Source organism: Brassica napus, chromosome A3, assembly GCF_020379485.1.
Source record: "Brassica napus cultivar Da-Ae chromosome A3, Da-Ae, whole genome shotgun sequence".
NCBI lineage: Eukaryota > Viridiplantae > Streptophyta > Magnoliopsida > Brassicales > Brassicaceae > Brassica > Brassica napus.
In genome coordinates, this window is record NC_063436.1 from 33,380,019 (window position 1) to 33,401,358 (window position 21,340).

Genomic DNA, 21,340 nt, shown 5'->3' on the forward strand with positions numbered 1-21,340 from the left:
ATTTCGACCCGCTGATATTTTTTAGAATCCCTAAATAAGAATCCATTCCACCCTCATTTTAGATCCCAAGTGTATCCTTAATTTTTTTTCTGGCGTTCCCATGGACACGCTTACCAAGGAGTAAGGATGATTTATCAAAGTTGAAGCATTGACCTGAAGCCTTCCCTTATTTCTGCACTACTTTCATAACTTCTTCACATTTACGTGGCTCCACCTTACAAAAGAAAAGACTATCACAAGAAAAGAGAAGGTGGGATATTGAAGGGCTATCGCTGAAACACACATCCCCGTTATCTTCCCTTGATTCTCTACTTGATTAAGAAGGATAATAAACACTTTCGTGCATAGAATAAAGATGAAAGGTGACAAAGCATCTCCTTCACATAATCCCCTATATAGGACAATATTTCCTCGGGGCTACAATTCATGAGGACCTTATACTTGAATGATGAAACACACCGCGTGATACAATAAATCCATGTTGTCGAGAAGCCCATCTTTTTCATTACAACACTAATGAAATCACATTCCATCCGATTATACTCTTTGCTCATGTTTGTTTTAATTGACATTCTCTTATACTTTCTTCCTGGTTTTGTTCCAAATTCGTGAAACATCTATGGAGTAATCAAAATGTTATATGTGATATGTCTTCTAGAAACAAAGGATGAATGGGTCTCTCAGATGCGATATGGCAATACTTTTTAAGTCGTTGGCAAAAGTCCTAAGAGACAATCTTGTAGCTCACATTAACAAACTAATTGGCCTAAATTGAACCATCTCAGTTGGCTTATCTTTCTTTGGAATGAAACAAATGTTTGTATCAATCATTCAATCCTTGAGCGATAATGTCATTAAAGAGAAACTCATTAACCATACTAGTTAAGTCGTTCTTTACTATATCATAAAAAAATTGGTAAAACAGAGCTGTCATCCCATCTGGTCCGTGAGCTTTCTCAGGAACTCATTAACCATACTAGTTAAGTCCCTCTTGACTTTCCATTCAGTCACATGAGTTGTAAGATCATCATTGATCGTGTCCGTGAAAGTCATAATAATATTAGCTAGTGCTTCATCTATCTTTTCCGGATTTGATGATTCGAAAATGCGCCTAAAATAACTAGTAGCAATGCTACCATCACTTCTTCATCCTCAATAATGTTGCCTGAATTATCTATTAACCTCGTTATTCGATTTTTGCGCGCTTTTGCTTTGTCAAAGCATTAAAGAACTTAAAATTCCTATCTCCTTCTCGCAACCAGAGAACTCTATTCTTTAGAGAACTCTATTCTTTTGCTTGCAAAACATTTCCTTAGCCTTAAGAGCTTTGAATAGTTTCTTTAGTGCCGATGATATCTCTTCAGTTGTTGCATCGTCATTTGAGTATAAAGCCTCTATTTTTTCGTTAAGTTTCCCTCCACTCGCTTTTATGAATTTCTATCATTTTTTTTCTCCATTGACTTAAAGCTCCAAGGCAAATCGAGATATGGGCCATTATGTTCGCATCTGTCGGGAGATCTAGCGATTTCCACCCCTCCAGAATCACCTGTCTGATCTCCTCACTTTCTAACCAGCACTTATCAAAATTGAAAATTTTCTTTGTGTTTGTTGGTTTGACAAAGATGTTTGGCAAGACCAAACGATGATCTGATCTCCACAAGCGTAGATACTGAATTGATAAATGCAAAAAAATAAATTGTGCCAATCTTTGTTTCCTACAGTTCGATCTAAACGGCATCTGATGGTCGACCTTCTATATTTCTCCATCCATGACATCATATTACCAGAAAGTGGAAATTTCAACATACCACAATCACTGGTATAACGGCGAATTCATGCCCACAAAGTGAAATTATGGAAATTCCATACATGTACATACAAGACTCGCTTATAAAACCTCCACCAAAGAAAAATTTGAATCTCATTCCCAATCTTTGATAGTCAGTGTGTATCCCTGCTCTGATCCTAACCCTGTTAGAGTTACCCTAACCCGTGAGAGTCACCGTTAACGGCAACGGTTAATTGAAACGGCAGCATGTTCGCCTTGCTTTTTAAGCATTCCCTGTGTTCAGTTCATCTTGCTTTTTCTTTTTTTTTTTGAATAATCAACTTGCTCTTTCTCTTTCACAACACGGGAAGTTTCAAAACCTTACGTATGTTATGAACCGTTTATCAAACTCTACTTTATCAATGAATAAAAACCCATCTAAGTCACAAGAATATCAAATTGGGGACATCAAATTTTCAGAAAAAATAGTGAAGGAAACTAACCCATATTTGGGATCAGACATACGCATTTGTTTGTATATACAATTGTACAGAAAAGATCTAATAACATTAGCTAATGATGAGCAAAAAGACGAGATTGAAGTGATGAAAAGGGGAAACATATGAGATGTGAATCAAACGATAGTGAGCAGAAAAAAGGGGAAACGTTTTGAGTCGCTTAGGTAACAAGCAAAACAAGACAGAAAAAGTGTTGGAATACGACCTTTGATTAAAATCTTCAAAAGAAGAAGAACAAAGAAGAGTAGCAGAGAAGAGGATACAAAGAAGAAAAAAAAAGAATCTGTGAGAAGAAGAAGAAGCTTGAAGCGTAAGACACGGAGGAACAAGAAGGAGCAATGCAACAACAACAAGAAGTTACACAGCAAGAAAATAACAACGTAGACATACAAAGATGACCTCTCTTCTCTCTCTACAAGAACAAAAACAAACGTGCAAGAGCGTGTGTGTGTGTGTGTGTGTGTGTGTTTATTTTCGGTTATACACAAGTGAGAAATAAGCATGAGTGTGTGAAGGCAATATATAACAGAGTTAGAACAAAAATAACAGAGAGTGTTCAAGATAGGAACAACATAGAAAAGAGTAGAATTAGAGGTCAAGCCAAAGAAGAGTGTCAACACAAACCCTGCAAGAGATTCACTGAAACGTGAAGTGTTCTTTGTTCTCAATGCTTTTCTTTATAACTATGTTGGTCATTGTTTTTAGCAAGTGAATTTTGGCAAGAAATTTTTTAGGACAAAGCTGATTTTAACAAAAAAACATCCATATCTAAGTCGATTACCAAAATACAATCATAAACCTAATCGCTAAAGTACTAAAATAGAAACACCAACGTAGTCGAATTGCAAAAAAGAACACCAACATAGTCAATTTCGGTAAGAAAAAAAACACTACCCAAGCCACAAACTAACATAACCTTAACTTCATAACTTCACTCCTTGAGATGATTCACCATCAATACTCATTGACTCCACTCTTTGAGATCATTATTGTGAGTTCTGAACTTTCTTCTTCTTCATGGGTCGTGGTTTTAGGGGAACACCTTGATTAGCACACGAAGTTGTGTAATGACCAGCCATACTGCAGTGTGAGCAATGCATTATTCGCGAGTGCCTTGTAACCGAGTTGCCTTTAGTTGGAGATCCATTGATACCCTTGATTCTTTTTTGAGGCTTTTTCGTCCTACCCTTTGATTTTTCCCTTTGTGGGGCTTCTAGAAATGATTCACCGGTTGCCTTCCAAAAATTAATTCCTCTAACAGGTTTCAACAAGTCTGAATATTGTTTCCGCCAAGTCTCTGTCAAATACCAATCAGAGACCAAGTTTTCTGTCTTGTAATTCTTCCTATCATGTACAACACGAAGGGCATGTCGACAAGGAATACCAGTTAAATCCCACCTCCTGCAGCTACACGTCTTTTTCTCATATTAATGGACTAAGAGATATTACCCTCAGTCACTTCAAATTTCACCAGTAGATCCAGGGTAAATTCGACAATCCTTCTATAATTTGTCTCTAAAGCAGTGACCTTACCAACCTTTTCACTGAACTTTCCCTTATGGTTGGTAGACTTAACTTTCCTTAGATCAATCTGGACCATTGCTTGTCTCCTCATGGTTTCTAACATCTCAACTAATGGCATTGACCTTGCTTTCTCTAGAGTACTGTTGAAAGACTCGGAGTGATTGTTCAATGCATCTTCACAAGTGCATGATGTACTGAAGAATGCACGACTACACGTTTCAGGCCTCATAACTATCAATGCTTCATATACTTCATTGTCGTACTACTTCAAAGCTTTCAAGTGTGCTTTATAATCAGGCTCGTTCAAACTCTCCACTATCCTCCAAAACAGCTTCTTCATCTGAGAACTCTTGGGTAAATTCTTCTTCATGTTTCCATAAATGTGTGTAGCACACATTCTATGTTCCACTTTGTGCAATTTTTGATACACAGCAATTAGTAATCCCTGCATTACCAAACTTTATGTGAGAAATCTGAGAAAAATGAAACGGAGTATTGGATTTTGCAAGAAGAACTTACTTTTTGATAATCAGAAATAAGTGTGAACCCATCACCATTTCCACGGTTCAAATCCATCTTCAGCTTCTGAGTGAACCACACCCAACTATTAGTATTCTCTACATGAACAACAGCCCAACCAAGAGGGTAAATCTGGTTGTTTGCATCCTGACGGCTGCTAGTAGCTGCCCTTTTGTTGTTGATTTGAGGAAACAACCATCAATACCAAACACTGGTCAACAGTGTGCTTTCCATGTGTCTTTTAGTACACGGAAACACACATAGAACCGGTCAAATACCTAAAGATCACCTACTCTGATTACGGTCCTGAGCTCGGTTGTTGTACCGTCATTGGTCCTACACCATTATAGAAACAATTAGTTTGTATGAATACATATAGAATTTGAAAGGAAATTTAGATAACTTACGCTATAATCTAAGCTTCGTAGTCTTTTATCCTACAATATTGTTCATCATATTCATCTTGAATGAGCTCCAAAGCTTTATCCCTAGCCTTTCGGCATTGATAAATTGAGGTACTCAACTCATTACGCAGCTGAATTTGTTCTTGAACAACCTTCGGTTTCATCAGTGGATCATTTCTTACTTCATTTAGGAACATCTTAGCAATGATTATATCTGACAATATCTTGCAACGTCCATCCTTGAAAAAACTATGTACATCTTGAAAGGTCTTCACCATCCATAGACCCACTGATTCTTCATAAGAACAATATATTCTCTAAGAACACGGGATTTCACCTTCATCCACTTGGACTCCACATTTAGCCTCAGATTTCACTCCTCCCCATCTAGTGAACTGAACATTCCATCCTCCTTGCAAAGCATACTCCAACACTGCTTCCCTAAACTTTTTGACACTATCAAATACTTTCCTTATATGTAACTTGCCACTGCCTTTCCTCCATCTATCTTAAGGATTCCCAGTTTCTTCGTCCTCATAGTCAGAGACAGAAGCAGTATCTTGATAATTTTCATTATCCTCATCCTCACAAATCCCTGACATACCAGATTCAACTTGTGTCTCCTCGTCAAACTCGTTTTCAGAATCTCTTTATGTGTCACCTCTTCCTTTAGGAGCATTGTTGTTTCCTGTGTTAGCGCCATCAACATTGTTATATTCCTCTCTCGCATTATCAATGCTCTCATGCTCCATGTAAATTTCGATGTATTTATTCCAATAAGAACTTTGACACATTTTCTGAAAATTATCAGTAACCACATTACCAATTATCTTCAGCTCACTTAAATCTTCATTTTGAAACTTCTATCAGAAGCTTTGCCCATATAGTGAGATAGGAATTTCTTTCATCGAATCATTGAACAACTTATGTGGCTGCTCTACAAGGATATGTAAATCGCCTCCATTGTAAGTTACTATACCACCTTCATGAGTTTCAAATCTCCCATTAAAATATACTTGAAAGGTTATGTCCGTATCACTAAAAATCCAGAATAGTGACAGAAGATTACAACAAATACAAACTTATTTCTTGAAAAACTTGACAATCAATAACAATTACCTCATGTTTGGTAAAACCCTAATCTGCTTGAGGAAGAAGAACACGACGGCACAGTGAATGCTTGAGGAAGAAGAAAGAGTAAGGGTTTTAATCAACAATTCTTAAAAAGCGTAGTTTATTTTTTACTAGGGTCGGCCCGCCCTACGGGTGGGATATACTTTAGTTATGATCTAGGTTATTAAGTTTTCGATTTTGTGGTTTGAGTTTCAAGTTTGCATTTGCGAACGATGTATATGATAATGATTTTTGTTTTTTTAGAAAGTTTTATGTGAGGAGGAATTATATGTGATAAAATATATTTTGCTTGTTTACGATAGTTGTTTATATGATATTTCAGTTTGCTATATATATTATTTATATCATGTTTTTGTTTATTACTTTTTTTATAGGGCAATTCTCTTAAATATCTCTTTTTAATTTTTTTATCACAAAATAGCATTTAATAAAGAAAATGATCAAAATAGCTCTTTTTATTTTGAAATTTTAATCTATATATTTTTTTTTTTAATTTGAAATCATATCCTCAAAATCTCACTCCTTAACTCTAACACTAAGTCTAGATTAGTTAATCCTAAGGTATAAATGTATATTTTCCCTTTAATAATAAAAGTTTTGGTCATTTTCTTCACCGAGAGTTATTTTTGTGACAAAAACTTTAAGAAAAAAATTATCTTACAGAATTTTTCTTTTTTATATGTTATTTAATGTTTATAATATATTTTATATAATATAGTTTATTAAAATTATAAAAGGTAAAGCTAATATCAAATATTCACTGTTTTAAATAAAACTAAATTATCTCTTATTTAAAAAGTATATTTCATACCAAATAAAATTTTTTTTCTAAAACACTGCATAGGAGTTTTTTTTTTTAACAATGAACATTGTACATGAGTTAAATTCACTAAAACTTCTATAAAGAATATTACTATGTACCCCTTGTTCGGTGGTTTGATTGATTACTTGTTTGTCAAAGGATCAATGGACTTAGATTAGATGCTTTAATTTATTTAAAAAACCCATTTGTTGCTTGTCATGCAATGTTACAATTAGAGTACATGTACGATGTTATTTTATTATGCACTAAGCCTTTTTTGAGTTCCAGAAATTAGACTATTTAATACTGTTTTACTTTTGAAACTGGTTTAGTGCATTCATTTGTGGTTACGTACTTCTCGTCCACTGTAAATTTTGAAATAGTGTATCATATTGTTAGAATATAACGAAGAGGCTCAGGTTTTAATTGATATGATTAAAGCTGGTTTTGATTGACTGAATGTTTTTCTAATAAAAAGGATATGGGAAGTGTATGTACAACTCTATGCACCCCCAATAATTCATTTAAGGTGTGTTCTTATTTTATCTTTTGTATTATAACTAATAGAATAACAGAAACCATGAGGGATGAATTTTGAGAAATCTGGTGATGGTTATATTCACTGTGAACCCTATGATTTCAATAACCAGGATACGGTTATGCTTGCAAAAACTGTGTTGTTGGAGCTCAGGCAAGTGCTAAGGTGATTACATCATACAAATCTTTAATGACTGAAGTTGATAGTTCATGTCGAAGCTCTAAAAGATATGTCTGATGTGCAACATTCTTCATCTCCGTTTCTAATGTGAGGTGAGAGGATAATACATTGGCTTTCATAATTATTTGAAATATAACACGTGTTACGCTATTTTCTAATAAACCTCAATATTTGGAACTGGCATAAGTAAGTAGATTGTTATTGTTTGACTAACTGTAACTACTTGTTTGTGTGACAGTAATAGTTAGGAAAAAAAGAGAATGGGGTTCTCAGTACAAAATTCTTAGTTTCTGCAAATACAATTCTTTGCTTGTAGGTGACATTGTTTAGAATACAACTCTTCATTAACACTCCTGTCATTTCCTGCACACAACCAGCACCAAAAGCATATGTTTTTATGATAATCTAAGTATAAAACATCTCTCTGATACAAAGAAGGCAAGGTGTAGCACCTGTTGAGGGTAGTCTCTGTTTTCTAAATGTGAATTGATGATCAGTTTCCCAACACGGTGAAGAGGCAGTAGATCTCTCTCGCCCTGTTAAAACAAATAATATACTACTTAAACACAATATACCTTTTTAAGGAAAATGTTGAGAAATGGGATATGTAACATATGTTTGGACCAGGTTTGATCTTCCTCCTAATTCTATATATCTCTGCATATCCCAGACCACTGATTATAGAACAGACATTAACTTTTCAGAGCAAGACAAATACCTTTCTTCCCAACCTCCATTGTTGTTTAGTTTCTCGAAGGAAGTCAACACCTTCACGCATAACCAAATAGTTTTCATATGTTTTACCAGTTCGTGCCAAGCCTCCAAGAGAAAACCACGTTGCATACGTGTAGCAAACTACCCAACTTCAATACCTGCCAATCATAAAGAAACACTTCTTATACATCAGTAACTTCTCCTGACCATTCTCTACCTTAGTTGTACAATCTTTAAGTTTTAAGGGATCATATGCACCATGAACCATCTGCCTCTTGAATCTTGAGTGCTACCTCCTTTTCATTGGTGGCTGGAATGGAAGTCGCCTGAAACACATCTACAAAAAGAAAACATAATTAATAAACGGTATTGAAATTAACTCCTAAAAAGTCAGAACAAAGCAGAGTTTGTTTAAAAACTAAGATTATTATGAGTTTCAGAAAGGGAAACCTGAGAATCGACAAAGAGCATGTAGACACCCATCATCAACTCGCCACCGCGTCTAACGTTTCTGGGGTCCTAGAATCTGAGCAGCCAGACCTCCAAATCAGAAAATAGATCAGGGGATCAATACGATTATGAGTGAATTAGATAGAGATGAGAGAGCTGAGAGATATGAAGAGAGTATGAGTTCTAGCAGAGCAGTACTCACCTCTATTTATACTGTTTAGAGACCGCCTTTCACAAAACATTGAAGATGAATCGTGGAGGGATGATCAATGCGATTTACCACACAGCCATTAATAAACCGTTTCAGATCCAATGAAGAATTGCAGAAGATCCGCATCACGGCCGCATAGAAGAAGAAGATCAGATTTGGTTTTTTTTTTGTCTAATCATTATTAGGGTCTGCGCAATTGACATTACTACCATACTGGGCCGTATCGACGAAATAATTAGATAACAAAAAAGAAGGCCCAAGACTACTCCTTTTAATGAAACGGAGCGGAGCAAAGGGTGGACACGTGGCACGACCTTATGAAGCAAATTTCCTACGTGGATTCCTACGTGGCACGTCCAGGAGTAAGAGAAACTCTTTTTTATATAATTAGATTAACCGTAATTAAGGTGTTAACGCCGTTTACGGTGACTCTCACCGGTTAGGGTGACTCTAACTAAGTTAAGGTCAAACCAGACTATTAAGGATTGGGAATGAGATTCGTTTTTTTCGTGGAAGTTTGATAAAGCGAGTCTTGTATGTACATGTATGAAATTTCCATAATTTCATTTTGTGGGCATGAATACCCCACAATCACTCAACATTTGTTCGAAAGGCAAAAAAACCATCTGAGGTCGTTTTGCATCCTTCTTTTTTATTATGTTCTTAAATCTTTTTGAAATCACCAATCATGAATTATTGTCCATTTTTTGTAGTAAATGAAAAAAAAACGTAAGCCGTTTCCCTATTTGACTAGGAATTTTCCAACTTTTCAGATTTGTGCAATTTCCTTTTTACTTATTTTTCGTAAGACTATTTCCCCAAGACGTCATCGAACATTCTGGAAACATGAAGCCTCCTTGTGCTTATATAAACAAACCTCGCGCTCTCTCTCAACACCCAAACTCAAACCAAATTTGCTCTTCGCCGCCCAAAGCTTCTTTCATCTACTTCTCTGTTAGCTTCTCTGATATAATAATGTCTGGTAAGAGAAGGTCCGGCCATCGGTATCGATCTCGGAACTACGTACTCTTGCGTCGGAGTATGGCAACACGGCCATGTTGAGATCATCGCTAATGATTAGGGGAACAGAACGAAGCCGTCTTCTGTCGCCTTCACCGACTCCGAGAGGTTGATTTGTGATGCCGCCAAGAACCAGGTCGCCCTGAACCCCAACACCGTCTTCGGTATGTATTCTCATCTTCATTCTCTGTTCTAATTGAACACAAGCGATACTTGGTTGTGAATTTTAGGTTTTATAGTTGCACAATCGATTTTGAATTTTAGGATTCATGTGTTAGGATTCATCTAACTGAATGTGTGAATTACATCTGTTTTTTAATTCGTTTTGTTGCGACAGATGCAAAGAGATTGATTGGTCGGAGATTCAGTGACTCTTCTGTCCAAAGCGACATGAAGCTATGGCCTTTCAAGATTATCCATGGTCCTGCCGTCAAACCCATGACCGTCGTCAACTACAAAGGAGAAGAGAAGCAGTTCGCCGCCGAGAAGATCTCTTCCATGGTTCTCATTAAGATGCGTGAGATCGCTGAAGCTTACCTTGGTGTTACGATCAAGAATGCTGTTGTCACTCTTCCTGCTTACTTCAACGACTCCCAACGTCAAGCCACTAAGGACGCTGATGTCATCGCTGGTTTGAATGTGATGCGTACCATCAACGACCCCACTGCAGCTGCCATTGCTTATGGGACAAGAAGGCGACTAGTGTTGGAGAGAAGAACATCTTGATCTTTGATCTTGGTGGTGGTACTTTCGATGTCTCTCTTCTCACCATTGAAGAAGGTATCTTTGAGGTCAAAGCTACCGCTGGAGACACTCATCCTGGTGGTGAAGATTTTGACAACAGAATGGTTAACCATTTTATTGAAGAGTTTAAGAGGAAGAGCAAGAAGGACATTAGTGGTAACCCCATAGCTTTGAGGAGGTTGAGGACGGCCTGTGAGAGAGCTAAGAGGACTCTCTCTTCCACCGTGCAAACCACCATTGAGATTGATTATCTCTTTGAGGGAATTGACTTCTATTCTGCACTCACCCGTGCTATATATTATTTTTTAATTATAAATTGTATTTAATTAATGTATGGTATATTATGTTATTTTTGTACGAGAAAAAATAAAAGGTGTTATGTGTACAATGTTTTGTAGATAATTTTTTTCTGGACGCATATAATACCAAAAACAGATAGTTCCAATCTACTATAGTCTATCCACAAAAATGCATCCAAGTCGACTAATCACAATACTAAAAGCACAATATAGTGAGCAATTAGGCTATCCACGTAGGCAAAAAAAATCAGCCTATCAGACATTACGTTTTTGCCACGTCACCAGAGTGTCCAACTTTGATGAAAGGGATCGCGGACTCTTCATCTTCATTTTCGTCGTATATGATTCATGTGATTTACGATCATACGAAGAGTTTTCTAGAGATTATTATAAATTGATATTATTTCGATGGATTTGAACCAAAATCAAAAGTCGCTACCTTCTTCCGACGGATCTGAAGCATCCATTCATCTTCCACTGATTCCTCATCAAATCTCTCTCAAACCCCTAATCGCTCATACATCTCTCTTTTTTACGGTATATTCTTAAAAGACTGCTTCTGATTTGATTTTTCTCTTAATATTTTGTCTCCTATTTTGTTTTCATCAAGATCATTGAATCCAGGCTGTTCTCTGGTGTGGCTAGAGCTGTTACTACTATCGCAGCAGCCACTGTCACGTCTTTGCGCTCTGGGAAGGATGAGCAGATGGCTAAAACGATGTGGTGATTACTTCCGCCGGCGACCTTTGCGGATACTCACTGCCAGTGTAACCACAGGTTTAGCAACTTAAAAATCTATATTTTGTGCATTTAAAGTTTTGACGGATATTTGGTTTTGATAAAGAAAATCAATCATTTGATTTTATGTGAGACATGCTTAATACTTCTTGACAATATTATCGTTGTTGCTATTTCTTTTATACTGATCAAAAATATCGTAACAGAATCTTGGATTAACTCAAGATTGGTACTTTATGAAGAGTCAAGATGTTTGGATTTTTGGTGTATATATAGGTTTAAGAGGAGTGGTGACATTGAGGACTAATAAAGAAAGTTTGGAACATTGCATCAGTGATTCCACTGGATAAAATTACTCACTGCTCTGAAAGATGAAGCAACGTTAATATGGTACCAGTGGAGGCTCGAGTAGTAGTCACAGTGGCAAACTTATGGTAGCAGAGAATGGCTCGCAAGAGGCTGTAAACTTCTCAAACAACAAAGATAATATTTTCTTTTTTAGTTACGTTTTTGTTCTTGAATATTTGCCTATTGCTTTGTTACTTTTGAAAGTGATCTCCACTTGAAAAATAGCCATGTTTACACCAACAAGATGAATCAGTTGCAAGATCGTTGATTTGATGAATAGGGTATAAGAGGCCAAATTATTTATGAACAATGGGTAATCTCTAGCTAGCTTCACATGGATGTGAACTTTGTTATAACACATAGTAATATTCCAAATGGCGGGATAAGAGGAGAAATCAGAAGCAAAAATAAAGCTGATAAAAAGCATTCTTTATGACAATGATGATGAAAATGAAGTGTTATGGGATCCACATTTGTCTCTTACTCAAGCTTCTTTCGTTGAGAATCACGAAATGGAAGACTGTAAAAGGTATACCTTGGCATTGTTATCTAGGCTTTTATATTGTTAGTTTATTTTGTGACAAAGAGATTTTTTGTTTGTATCCTCTATATATATAGATGTACACATGGGTTTGCGACTAGGTTTGCAACGTCCCAGGAACAAAGAAATTGCAGGTGATGAGGTTCATTATTAGGATATGAAAATGTGATTCTCACTCTATGTTTTCTTCCATGTTTATAGATTAATAGGCGTGAAGGCGCTCTCAAGTATCTTAAATATTTCAAGTGGAATAGAGTTGAATAACCTAAAAAGTTCACGTTTGAGCTTTTCTTTGTAGCTATTGCGCTGAAGAACAATGAAATTTCCGATAACAAGGTTCCTTATTAGGATATGTTTTTTTTTAAATGTTATTCTCTTTATTGATGTTTTCCCATGCTTATAGCTAAATAAGCAAGAAAAAGGAGCTCTCAGATGCAACCATTGCTATCAATTTCACCGCCTCACCCAGTTTGTTAAAATGATTGAAGACTGTTAATCCAGTACCGCTTTAGCTCTTCAGCCTCTGGAGCTACAAACAACTCATGGCATTTGCAAATACGAGATGATGATGGAAATAGAGAAGGTTATTAAGAGATATCAACAGATTTTCATACTCCAGAACAAAAAGAAGCCAACAGAAACTACACTAACTCAAACTTCCCCTCAGAGTTTTATCTCCATTCTCTGCATTATTATTGAAGCCAATATTTTTAATACAATGGAGTATTCTTTTAAACGGTATACCTCCAGTTTTTGCTATAATAGTTTTGAAACTCACAAGGTCGTCAACAATGGTCAATATGATGCACAAATACTTGAATCCATAGCCAACAATGACAATTTTGGCTGTAGAATCGAGAGATATTGCGTTGTAGACCCGCCATAAGTACAAAAGGTATAGATGGTTTAAAAGATCAATCAAGTTACATACTCCCCAAACCACTCGTACCATCTAAAAGGATCTTACTGATTCATCTGTCTTATTTTGGTCAAGTTTAAACTGTAACAAAAGCAGCACAAGCAACACAAACAAGATCAAGAAAATGAAAATTTAAGCGTATGAACAAAATATAACATTGAGGAAGCTCGAATGACGTAGCGACGGCAGTGACAAGGAAGAAAAATTTTCTCTGTATAATCCTTACTGTGTTTTATATTTAAATTTGTTAATCAGACTAAACTGAACGAAAAAAGCCGACTAATAGTAATGGTGATGATTGTGTAAAACAACAAACAACTAATACTGATAAATAAAGGTTCTAGCGGTTGGTTTCTCTTCTATATTTACTTAAAATCATTTAACATAAATAATAATTTAGGATATATTCTCAAATCCAACCAAACTTAAAACATTAACCTCCCATAAAACGATATTAGTCTAATGAAAAATAATAAAATATAAAAAAGGTAAAAACAAATGTATTATAATTCATTATGATCTTCTCTTTTTCACAACTTATCAAATAAGAACTAATAAAAAAACACCGAATCTCAAGAAATTTTGCGTCTTTGGATCAATGCACTCAAAATAGAAAATAAATAATATGCAACCACATTTACAAATCGTACATGATCAAAAAGTATTAGAAAAATTAACATAGCAGAATAAAGAAAATAAAAAGCTATACTAACATAAAGGTCTACATATTTCTTTTTAATCATGATTTAAAGATAAAAATTACAAAATACATACGTTGTATAAAACTACATTAGAAAATAATAAAATTACAAGATACATCAATTAAAAGCTGTTTAAAAGTACATATGCATCAAAATATAAGGACGTGTTTTATTAGTCAAATAAACACAATACAAACTATTAGAAGAACTAAAAAGAAATAATGTGGACATAAATACTGACATAAAATAAAACAAATAATTAGCAACACAATTATCAAACAGATATTTAAAAAAAAAACTAAAACTAAAACGTATTTATAATTATTTATGTATAAACTATTAAAACGTCTTTCATGGTGAAAGAAATGAAAACAGCACCAATCTTATAGACGCATCAACGTTTAAAATGTTCTACGTTTTAAATAACGGCCCAAAAAAACCTACTAATGATGGATGTGCAGGTGATAAGTTGACGAAGTCAACGACTCCGAAGGTGTTACAAACCGTCGAAGTATCGTCGCCTAGAGTAATGCTTATGCTTGCTATTGAGGCCGACAAATTGAGTAATTGAAAGACATATTTTATGTTAGTCATATAGTCATAGATAATCAGATTTTTTGGAAAAGAAAAAAAAGATAATCAGTTAATGATAAATACGTTCAGCCTCAGCTGAAGTAGCTTAGGTCCCCCTTGAGCATGTATTTAATACTATAAACAAACGAACCTCTCAAGTTGTAACTGAGATAGTTAGGAAGAAACTAGGAGTCAGACCAATAGTTGATCCGAGTAAAACAATGGCTGCTAGACGTCAATGTTGTAAACCTCTACATCATTTTATACCATCCACTACCGACAATACACTGATTCTGTTATATGGTGAAGAAGTTTTTCTTTAAGAAAAGAAAGTCCCAACCACCACTACTTATACACTACAGTTCCTCCTGAAGGAAAACAAAATAATTTTCCGGCTTCCTCCACTAGCTCACGGTCACACAAAAAAACACAAAAGTACAGAGTTTAAAAGTCCTTCACACAATGCCTTTAACTGCATGCCCTCAACCCTCATACCAATGCCACTATTTTACATTACCAAAAAATATCAGATCACACCATCTCACCTTTCAAATAAACTCATACGTTCAAATACATATGAAGTCTAAGTCAATTGACAAAACACCTCCTAACATATACACTAACACTTTTGCATACCCCGCTCGAAGTAAAATTTGAAAGGGGCCGGTCAGTAGCTAACCTGCCCGTAGGACAGGCCAAACCCTAGTATGTATAAAGACATTCTAAAAACGAAGACAGACGAAAGAGAAATAGGATCCAAGCTTCATTAAGCATTCCTAAAAATTACTCATATTGCACTTGAATTCATTTGTTTTCATATATTCTTCATAATTGTATCAGTAATCGTTATCAATAAGTAACACTTTTCAACTTTCAAATTATTCGTAGATAGTCATTTTATTTGTTCCTTGTTTGATATGTCAGCTTAAACTCTAAATCCACTCATTTCATATTGGTATTTTAAAGGGGGTTAATAGGGCTTTGACACTGATACAAAGGCTTATATTTCAGAGATGTAAATGGGCTAATGGGCCAGCAAACCAGAATAAAATGGGATGGGTTAAGTGTCTTTTAAGCTAGTCTTTAGTATATAAGCTTGGATGTGGGTTAGAGTGATCTTTTATCAAAGTGCTGATCAATCATGTTCATGGAGAGAGGAGAGACTCTATAATTTCTCTCAAACCTTGTAAACACTATCTTATTGAATCAATTGCTGCAGTGTTCCTGCCCAAGAAAAAAAAAATTCTCCAGTACTCCTGCCAGAAAATTTATTTAAATAAAACTTTATGTAAATCCAAAAAATAGGTAAAAGACCAAGAAACCAAAAGAGAGTTGCATAATTACGACCCAACCAAAGGCAGCTCGTGGACCATCCATGCCCGATCTATAAAATTCAGATCTATTTTTCCATAACTTCCGAAATTTTAGTAAGAGGGTGTGTAACTATAAACATTTGGTAAACTGTAACTGTAAACATTAGGTAACGGTGCAACTTAATAAAACTTCAGCTAAGTCGCACTTTTAGTAATTGTACAACATAGGAAAAGTTCAACTAATTTTGATTAAATCTTTTACATTGGCAATATGTTCTATTTTGGATAGAGTATTTTTACCGATATATTTGTTGAATTTAAAATAAATAGAAATATTTTTTTATAGAGAAGGAGTAGAGACATTATATTATGAAATGTATTTTACAAAACATAGTTAAAATAGACAATAATTACATTTCTCTATTTTAACTTTGTTTTGTAAAATACATTTCATAATATAATGTCTCTACTCCTTCTCTATAAAAAAAAATATTTCTATAGACAATAATTACATTTCTCATAAAACGCTCCCACGAAAGACAAGGCGACGCTCATGATGATTTAGGGTTTCTATGGTTTCGCGACGATGGGATCCAGGAAGGGACGATGGGGATTTGGTTATTGTGGACGAGGAGCTGGTGGAGATGAATCGGAGATCTACTTTAAGGCTTCGACAATTTGCAAAGGGAATGGGAAAAAGGGATCGAGGGAGTTTACGGAAACAAAGGATTCAAATGGATCAGATTTCGATTTTGATCATCATCAAGATGAATTCACAAGTCAATCAAGATATTATATCTGATCTCTCAATCATAGGGGTTGCTTTACAAATCAAAAAGAGTGGAGGGGTCTGTTTTGAATATGGTATTGAGAAATCAGAGATTCGTGTATTCTGGAGTGTAATCCTATCGAGCTGTATCAGATTTCTCTGCGAGAAGAAGATTACGAGTATTAACTATGGAGGATCTGGTTTTGTTGGGGATTATTCTGCGTGTGAGAAGAATGCTCAGAATCAGGAGGTAGATCAGGTCCTTTCTGAGGATGAGAAGAATGCAGAGACTGAGGACCTGGCTAAGAAGCAAGGAACCCGTACGAGACTTTTCAAACCCGTAAGAGGCTTTGTGTCCCCTCGAAAGCGTGCTCCAGCAAAGACAGGTACTAGGAAGGGGGACAACAGCAAACAAGCAGAGAGTAAGGGAGCTTCAAACCCGAAATCTGGATATGCAAAGAATTATTTTATGGATCAAGCTCTCTTAGTAGTGAGATTCAGAGGGCAGAGTTTGGCTATCGGTCTGGGGTTTTTAATTTTTTCAATAAGCTCTACGAGCATTTGCATTTTAATTGGGTTTAAGGCTTTCACGGATTTATTTACTTCACTATTATAAGGAATGAATTATGCTTTGATTATGAAATGGAAGGCTATGAGCTACTGGTCTCATGGTTTGAGATTTTGGTATTGGTGCTTGTCGCAGTTTTTCACTACATATATTGTCTTATGTGGGTATGCTTGTCTTGTGAAGGTTGGGCTGTGTGGTAATGAGTGTGTGATTGCGAGTACTTTTGGTATTGGCTTAAGTGTTCTAGTGGTTATGAGTTGTGGACAATGGCTGGAGGGGTTTCAAGGAGCATACTTGAATGAGATTCTAGATGCTAAACGTTACAGGTTCCATGGTTTGAATTGGTTTCATAGTGGGACCTATTCCTTTGTTTAGTTTTATCTGATTATCTTGGTTGGAGAGGCAGGAATATTATTTTTTATTGAAAGAAGTGTAACTTGGTTTGTTGATGATTTTCAGCTGGATGAGAGTTGCCTTATCAGGTGGAGTGTATATGGGGGGAATAGGCCAAGGCGTTCTCGATCCAGGGGTCAACGAAGTTTGAATGCTGTCTCTTTAAACACATTCAAACTTGTTATAGTAAGACTTGCTGTTCGGCTGCAACCGAAATATTTTAGAACCACTGGGGACGCGGGGAGAATGGAGCAAACAAGGAATCACTTAATTTTTATATTCATGGCATTGGATGAAGAACAGTATTTATATTGGTGGTTTGGGTTGGTTTTTTCAACACCTGGATATACATTTCCAATGTATCGGGGGAAGTATCAACAGCAAGTAGGCTTGGTGCAAGATTGTGTGTTTGTTTTACATACGTTTGGTGAATGCTTGAATGTAGTTTTGGTATGGTGGCCGTGGGCCTTTGAGGTTACGACATTATTGGTATCATTGAACTTGTATCTTCTGGCTCGAAGGAGCAATATAAATATTTTTATGCTAGAGTCTTTATGGAGTTTTATGGAATGGTCACAAAGAATGAAATATATTTGGATTGGAGAAAGAGGGTATCTTTACACCCGTAGTTTTGGCTCTTTGGAGCAAATAAAAGATTATTTTTTTAAATGAGAGTTTTAAGTTGGAATTGTCGAGGAATGAGCAGCAAGTGGACTATAAGCTATTTGAGCGAGATAAGGCATAAACATAAGCCGGATTTTTTGTTTTTAGCAGAAACAAAGCAAGAACCAGAATTTGTCCAAAAATTTCAAGCTCACTTTGGATATGATAATCTGGTCACGGTAGATTCATTGGGGAGAAGTGGAGGACTAGCACTTTTTTATAATAATGAGTATCAGGGGAGGGTATTATATTCTAACAATCGAATGATTGATGTTGAAGCGGAGGCTCTTGGTAAAAAGATTTATCTTACTTTTGTTTATGGGGATCCAGTTCAAAAGATGCGAGAGCAAGTGTGGGAACGTTTAACTAGGTATGGATTGGCGCGTTCTGAACCCTGGTTTATTATTGGTGATCTCAATGAGATTACAGGAAATCATGAAAAAGACGGGGGATCTATGAGGAGTGCATATTCTTTTATTCCTTTTAATAATATGATACGAAATAGTGGTTTACTCGAGTTCCCGGCCCGGGGGAACAAAATGTCATGGCAAGGGAGAAGAGGAAAAGGAAAAGGGGCAGTGACAGTTAGATGTCGGCTAGATCGCGCTTTGGCAAATGAAGAGTGGCACACTTTATTTCCATGTTCTTTTACAGAGTATCTAGGAATGGTGGCTTCTGATCATCGGCCAGTGGTGGCTTATCTCGAGGATAAAGTCACTAGGAGGAAAGGACAATTTAGGTTTGACAAGAGGTGGATTGGACAGACGGATCTTATGGAATCAATTACAATGGGTTGGATAGACTATAACGAAAGACGAGCTGAAGGAAGAACACATAATATCGTGGAAAAAATTAGTAATTGTCGTCACGAAATTGCTAAGTGGCGGAAAGATAATCCCCCTTATGGAAAGGAAAAAATAAGTGAAGTACAACAAGCTCTTGAAGCGGTCCAAACAGATAATACTAGGTCTCAAGAGGATATTCTGGAGGTATCTAGGAAATTACAAGATGCATATAAGGACGAGGAAGATTACTGGCATCAGAAAAGTCGGAACATGTGGTATTCATCTCGGGATCTTAATACAAAATTTTATCATGCTTTAACTAGGCAACGAAAGGTTCGTAATAGAATTGTTGGATTACATGATGTGGATGGGAATTGGATTACAGAGGATACTGGCGTGGAAAAGGTGGCAATTGATTATTTTGAGGATCTATTTAGTACCACCTCCCCATCGGAATTCGATAGTTTTCTTACAGAGGTTAAACCGGGAATTACTCCTCAGATGAATCAACATTTGTTGAGGCTAGCGACGGAGAATGAGGTTAAAGAGGCTTTATTCATGATGCACCCAGAAAAGGCGCCAGGGCCTGATGGCATGACAGCTCTGTTCTTCCAACACTCATGCCATATTATTAAGAATGATTTAGTGGAGATGGTGAATAATTTTTTGGTCTCGGGAGAGATAGATGCAAGATTAAATATTACTAATATATGTATGATTCCAAAAACAGAGAGACCTACAAGGATGACGAAATTGAGGCCTATTAGTCTTTGTAATGTAGGGTATAAAATTATTTCAAAGGTTTTATGCCAGCGATTGAAAATCTATCTTCCATTGCTCATTTCCGAAACTCAGTCAGCATTTGTGGCAGGAAGGTTGATCTCTGATAATATTCTTATCGCTCAGGAAATGTTTCATGGATTGCGGACTAATAAATCATGTAAAGGAAAGTATATGGCAATCAAAACGGATATGAGTAAAGCGTATGATAGAGTGGAATGGGACTTTATAAAGGCCTTATTACAGAAATTGGGATTTGACCTTCATTGGATTAAATTGATGATGGAATGTATATCATCGGTTCAATATAGGGTTCTCATAAATGGACAACCACGTGGCTGCATTATCCCCCATAGGGGCTTACGTCAAGGAGATCCTTTATCGCCTTATTTATTTATTCTGTGTACTGAGGCTCTAATTGCAAATATAAAAAAAGGCAGAGAAAGGGCAACAATTAACGGGGATGAAGGTAGCGAGAGCTTGTCCGTCAATATCTCATTTGCTTTTTGCGGATGATAGCCTATTCTTTTGTAAAGCTCAAAAAGAGGAGTGTCAAACAATTCTCGGGATTTTAAAGGAATATGAGGCAGTTTCAGGACAGTTAATAAATTTTAATAAATTTTCAATTCAATTTGGACATAAGATTGAAGAATCTGTTAGGCAAGAGTTAAGGGATATTTTGGGCATTCAAAATCTTGGAGGAATGGGATCCTACCTGAGTTTACCGGAAAATATGGGGGGCTCAAAGATCCAAGTGTTTAGCTTTGTACAAGATCGTTTAAATAATCGAGTCAATGGGTGGACTTTTAAGTTTTTTACAAAAAGAGGAAAGGAAGTAATCATTAAATCAGTGATTACAGCATTACCAAATCATACGATGTCCTGCTATCGTTTACCGAAAGCAACTGTAAAGAAACTGACGAGTGCGGTATCACAATTCTGGTGGAGTCCAGGGGGAAGCACAAGGGGTATGCATTGGAAATCATGGGACAAGGTATGTGCAGATAAGGATGAAGGAGGTTTGGGGTTTAAAGACATCACTGATTTCAATACGGAGATGCTGGGTAAACAGCTATGGCGCCTGATAGAAAAACCAAACAGTTTATTTTCTCGAGTTTTCAAAGGTCGGTATTATAGGAATGCTTCACCCTTGGAACCGATTCGTTCATATCCTCCATCATATGGCTGGCGGAGTATTGTTTCTGCTAGATCTCTGGTTAGCAAAGGACTAATCAAAAGGGTGGGATCAGGGTCTTCTATATCTGTATGGTATGATCCTTGGCTCTCAACCACTCGCCCGAGACCAGCTAATAAAAATCAACACAATTTATATCCGGACCTTACTGTAGAGTCCCTCATTGACTCTACCTCGCGTACTTGGAATTTAGAGGTAATTCGGACTTTGGTGGATCCTCAGGACGCGA

The 21,340-nt window shown here is 36.2% G+C and overlaps 1 protein-coding gene, 1 long non-coding RNA gene and 1 pseudogene across 5 annotated transcripts; 2 read left to right on the plus strand and 1 right to left on the minus strand.

Annotated features, from left to right (window-relative positions):
- Window positions 1-7,557: 7,557 nt before the first annotated feature.
- Window positions 7,558-9,000, minus strand: LOC106390000. Its single transcript, XR_001278173.3, has 6 exons — window positions 8,754-9,000; window positions 8,552-8,641; window positions 8,360-8,438; window positions 8,106-8,259; window positions 7,840-7,923; window positions 7,558-7,750 (listed from the first exon to the last, which is right to left on the minus strand). It is a non-coding gene; the product is annotated as an uncharacterized LOC106390000 (long non-coding RNA).
- Window positions 9,001-9,608: 608 nt separating this feature from the next.
- Window positions 9,609-18,239, plus strand: LOC106384759 (annotated as a pseudogene).
- LOC106389999 lies at window positions 16,436-18,239 on the plus strand. 4 transcript variants are annotated; one of them, XR_001278172.3, is made up of 3 exons: window positions 16,436-17,149; window positions 17,479-17,621; window positions 17,755-18,239. XR_001278172.3 is itself a non-coding variant. In XM_013830366.3 (2 exons), exons 1-2 carry the CDS (start codon window positions 16,531-16,533, stop codon window positions 17,493-17,495), a joined length of 636 nt encoding a protein of 211 aa, XP_013685820.1. In that variant the 5' UTR covers window positions 16,436-16,530; the 3' UTR covers window positions 17,496-18,239. The 4 variants fall into 4 exon arrangements, 3 of the variants coding, with proteins under 3 accessions (XP_013685820.1, XP_013685821.1, XP_013685822.1); XM_013830366.3 differs by having other exon boundaries at window positions 17,479-18,239; XM_013830367.3 differs by lacking the exon at window positions 17,479-17,621 and having other exon boundaries at window positions 16,438-17,149.
- Window positions 18,240-21,340: the final 3,101 nt, after the last annotated feature.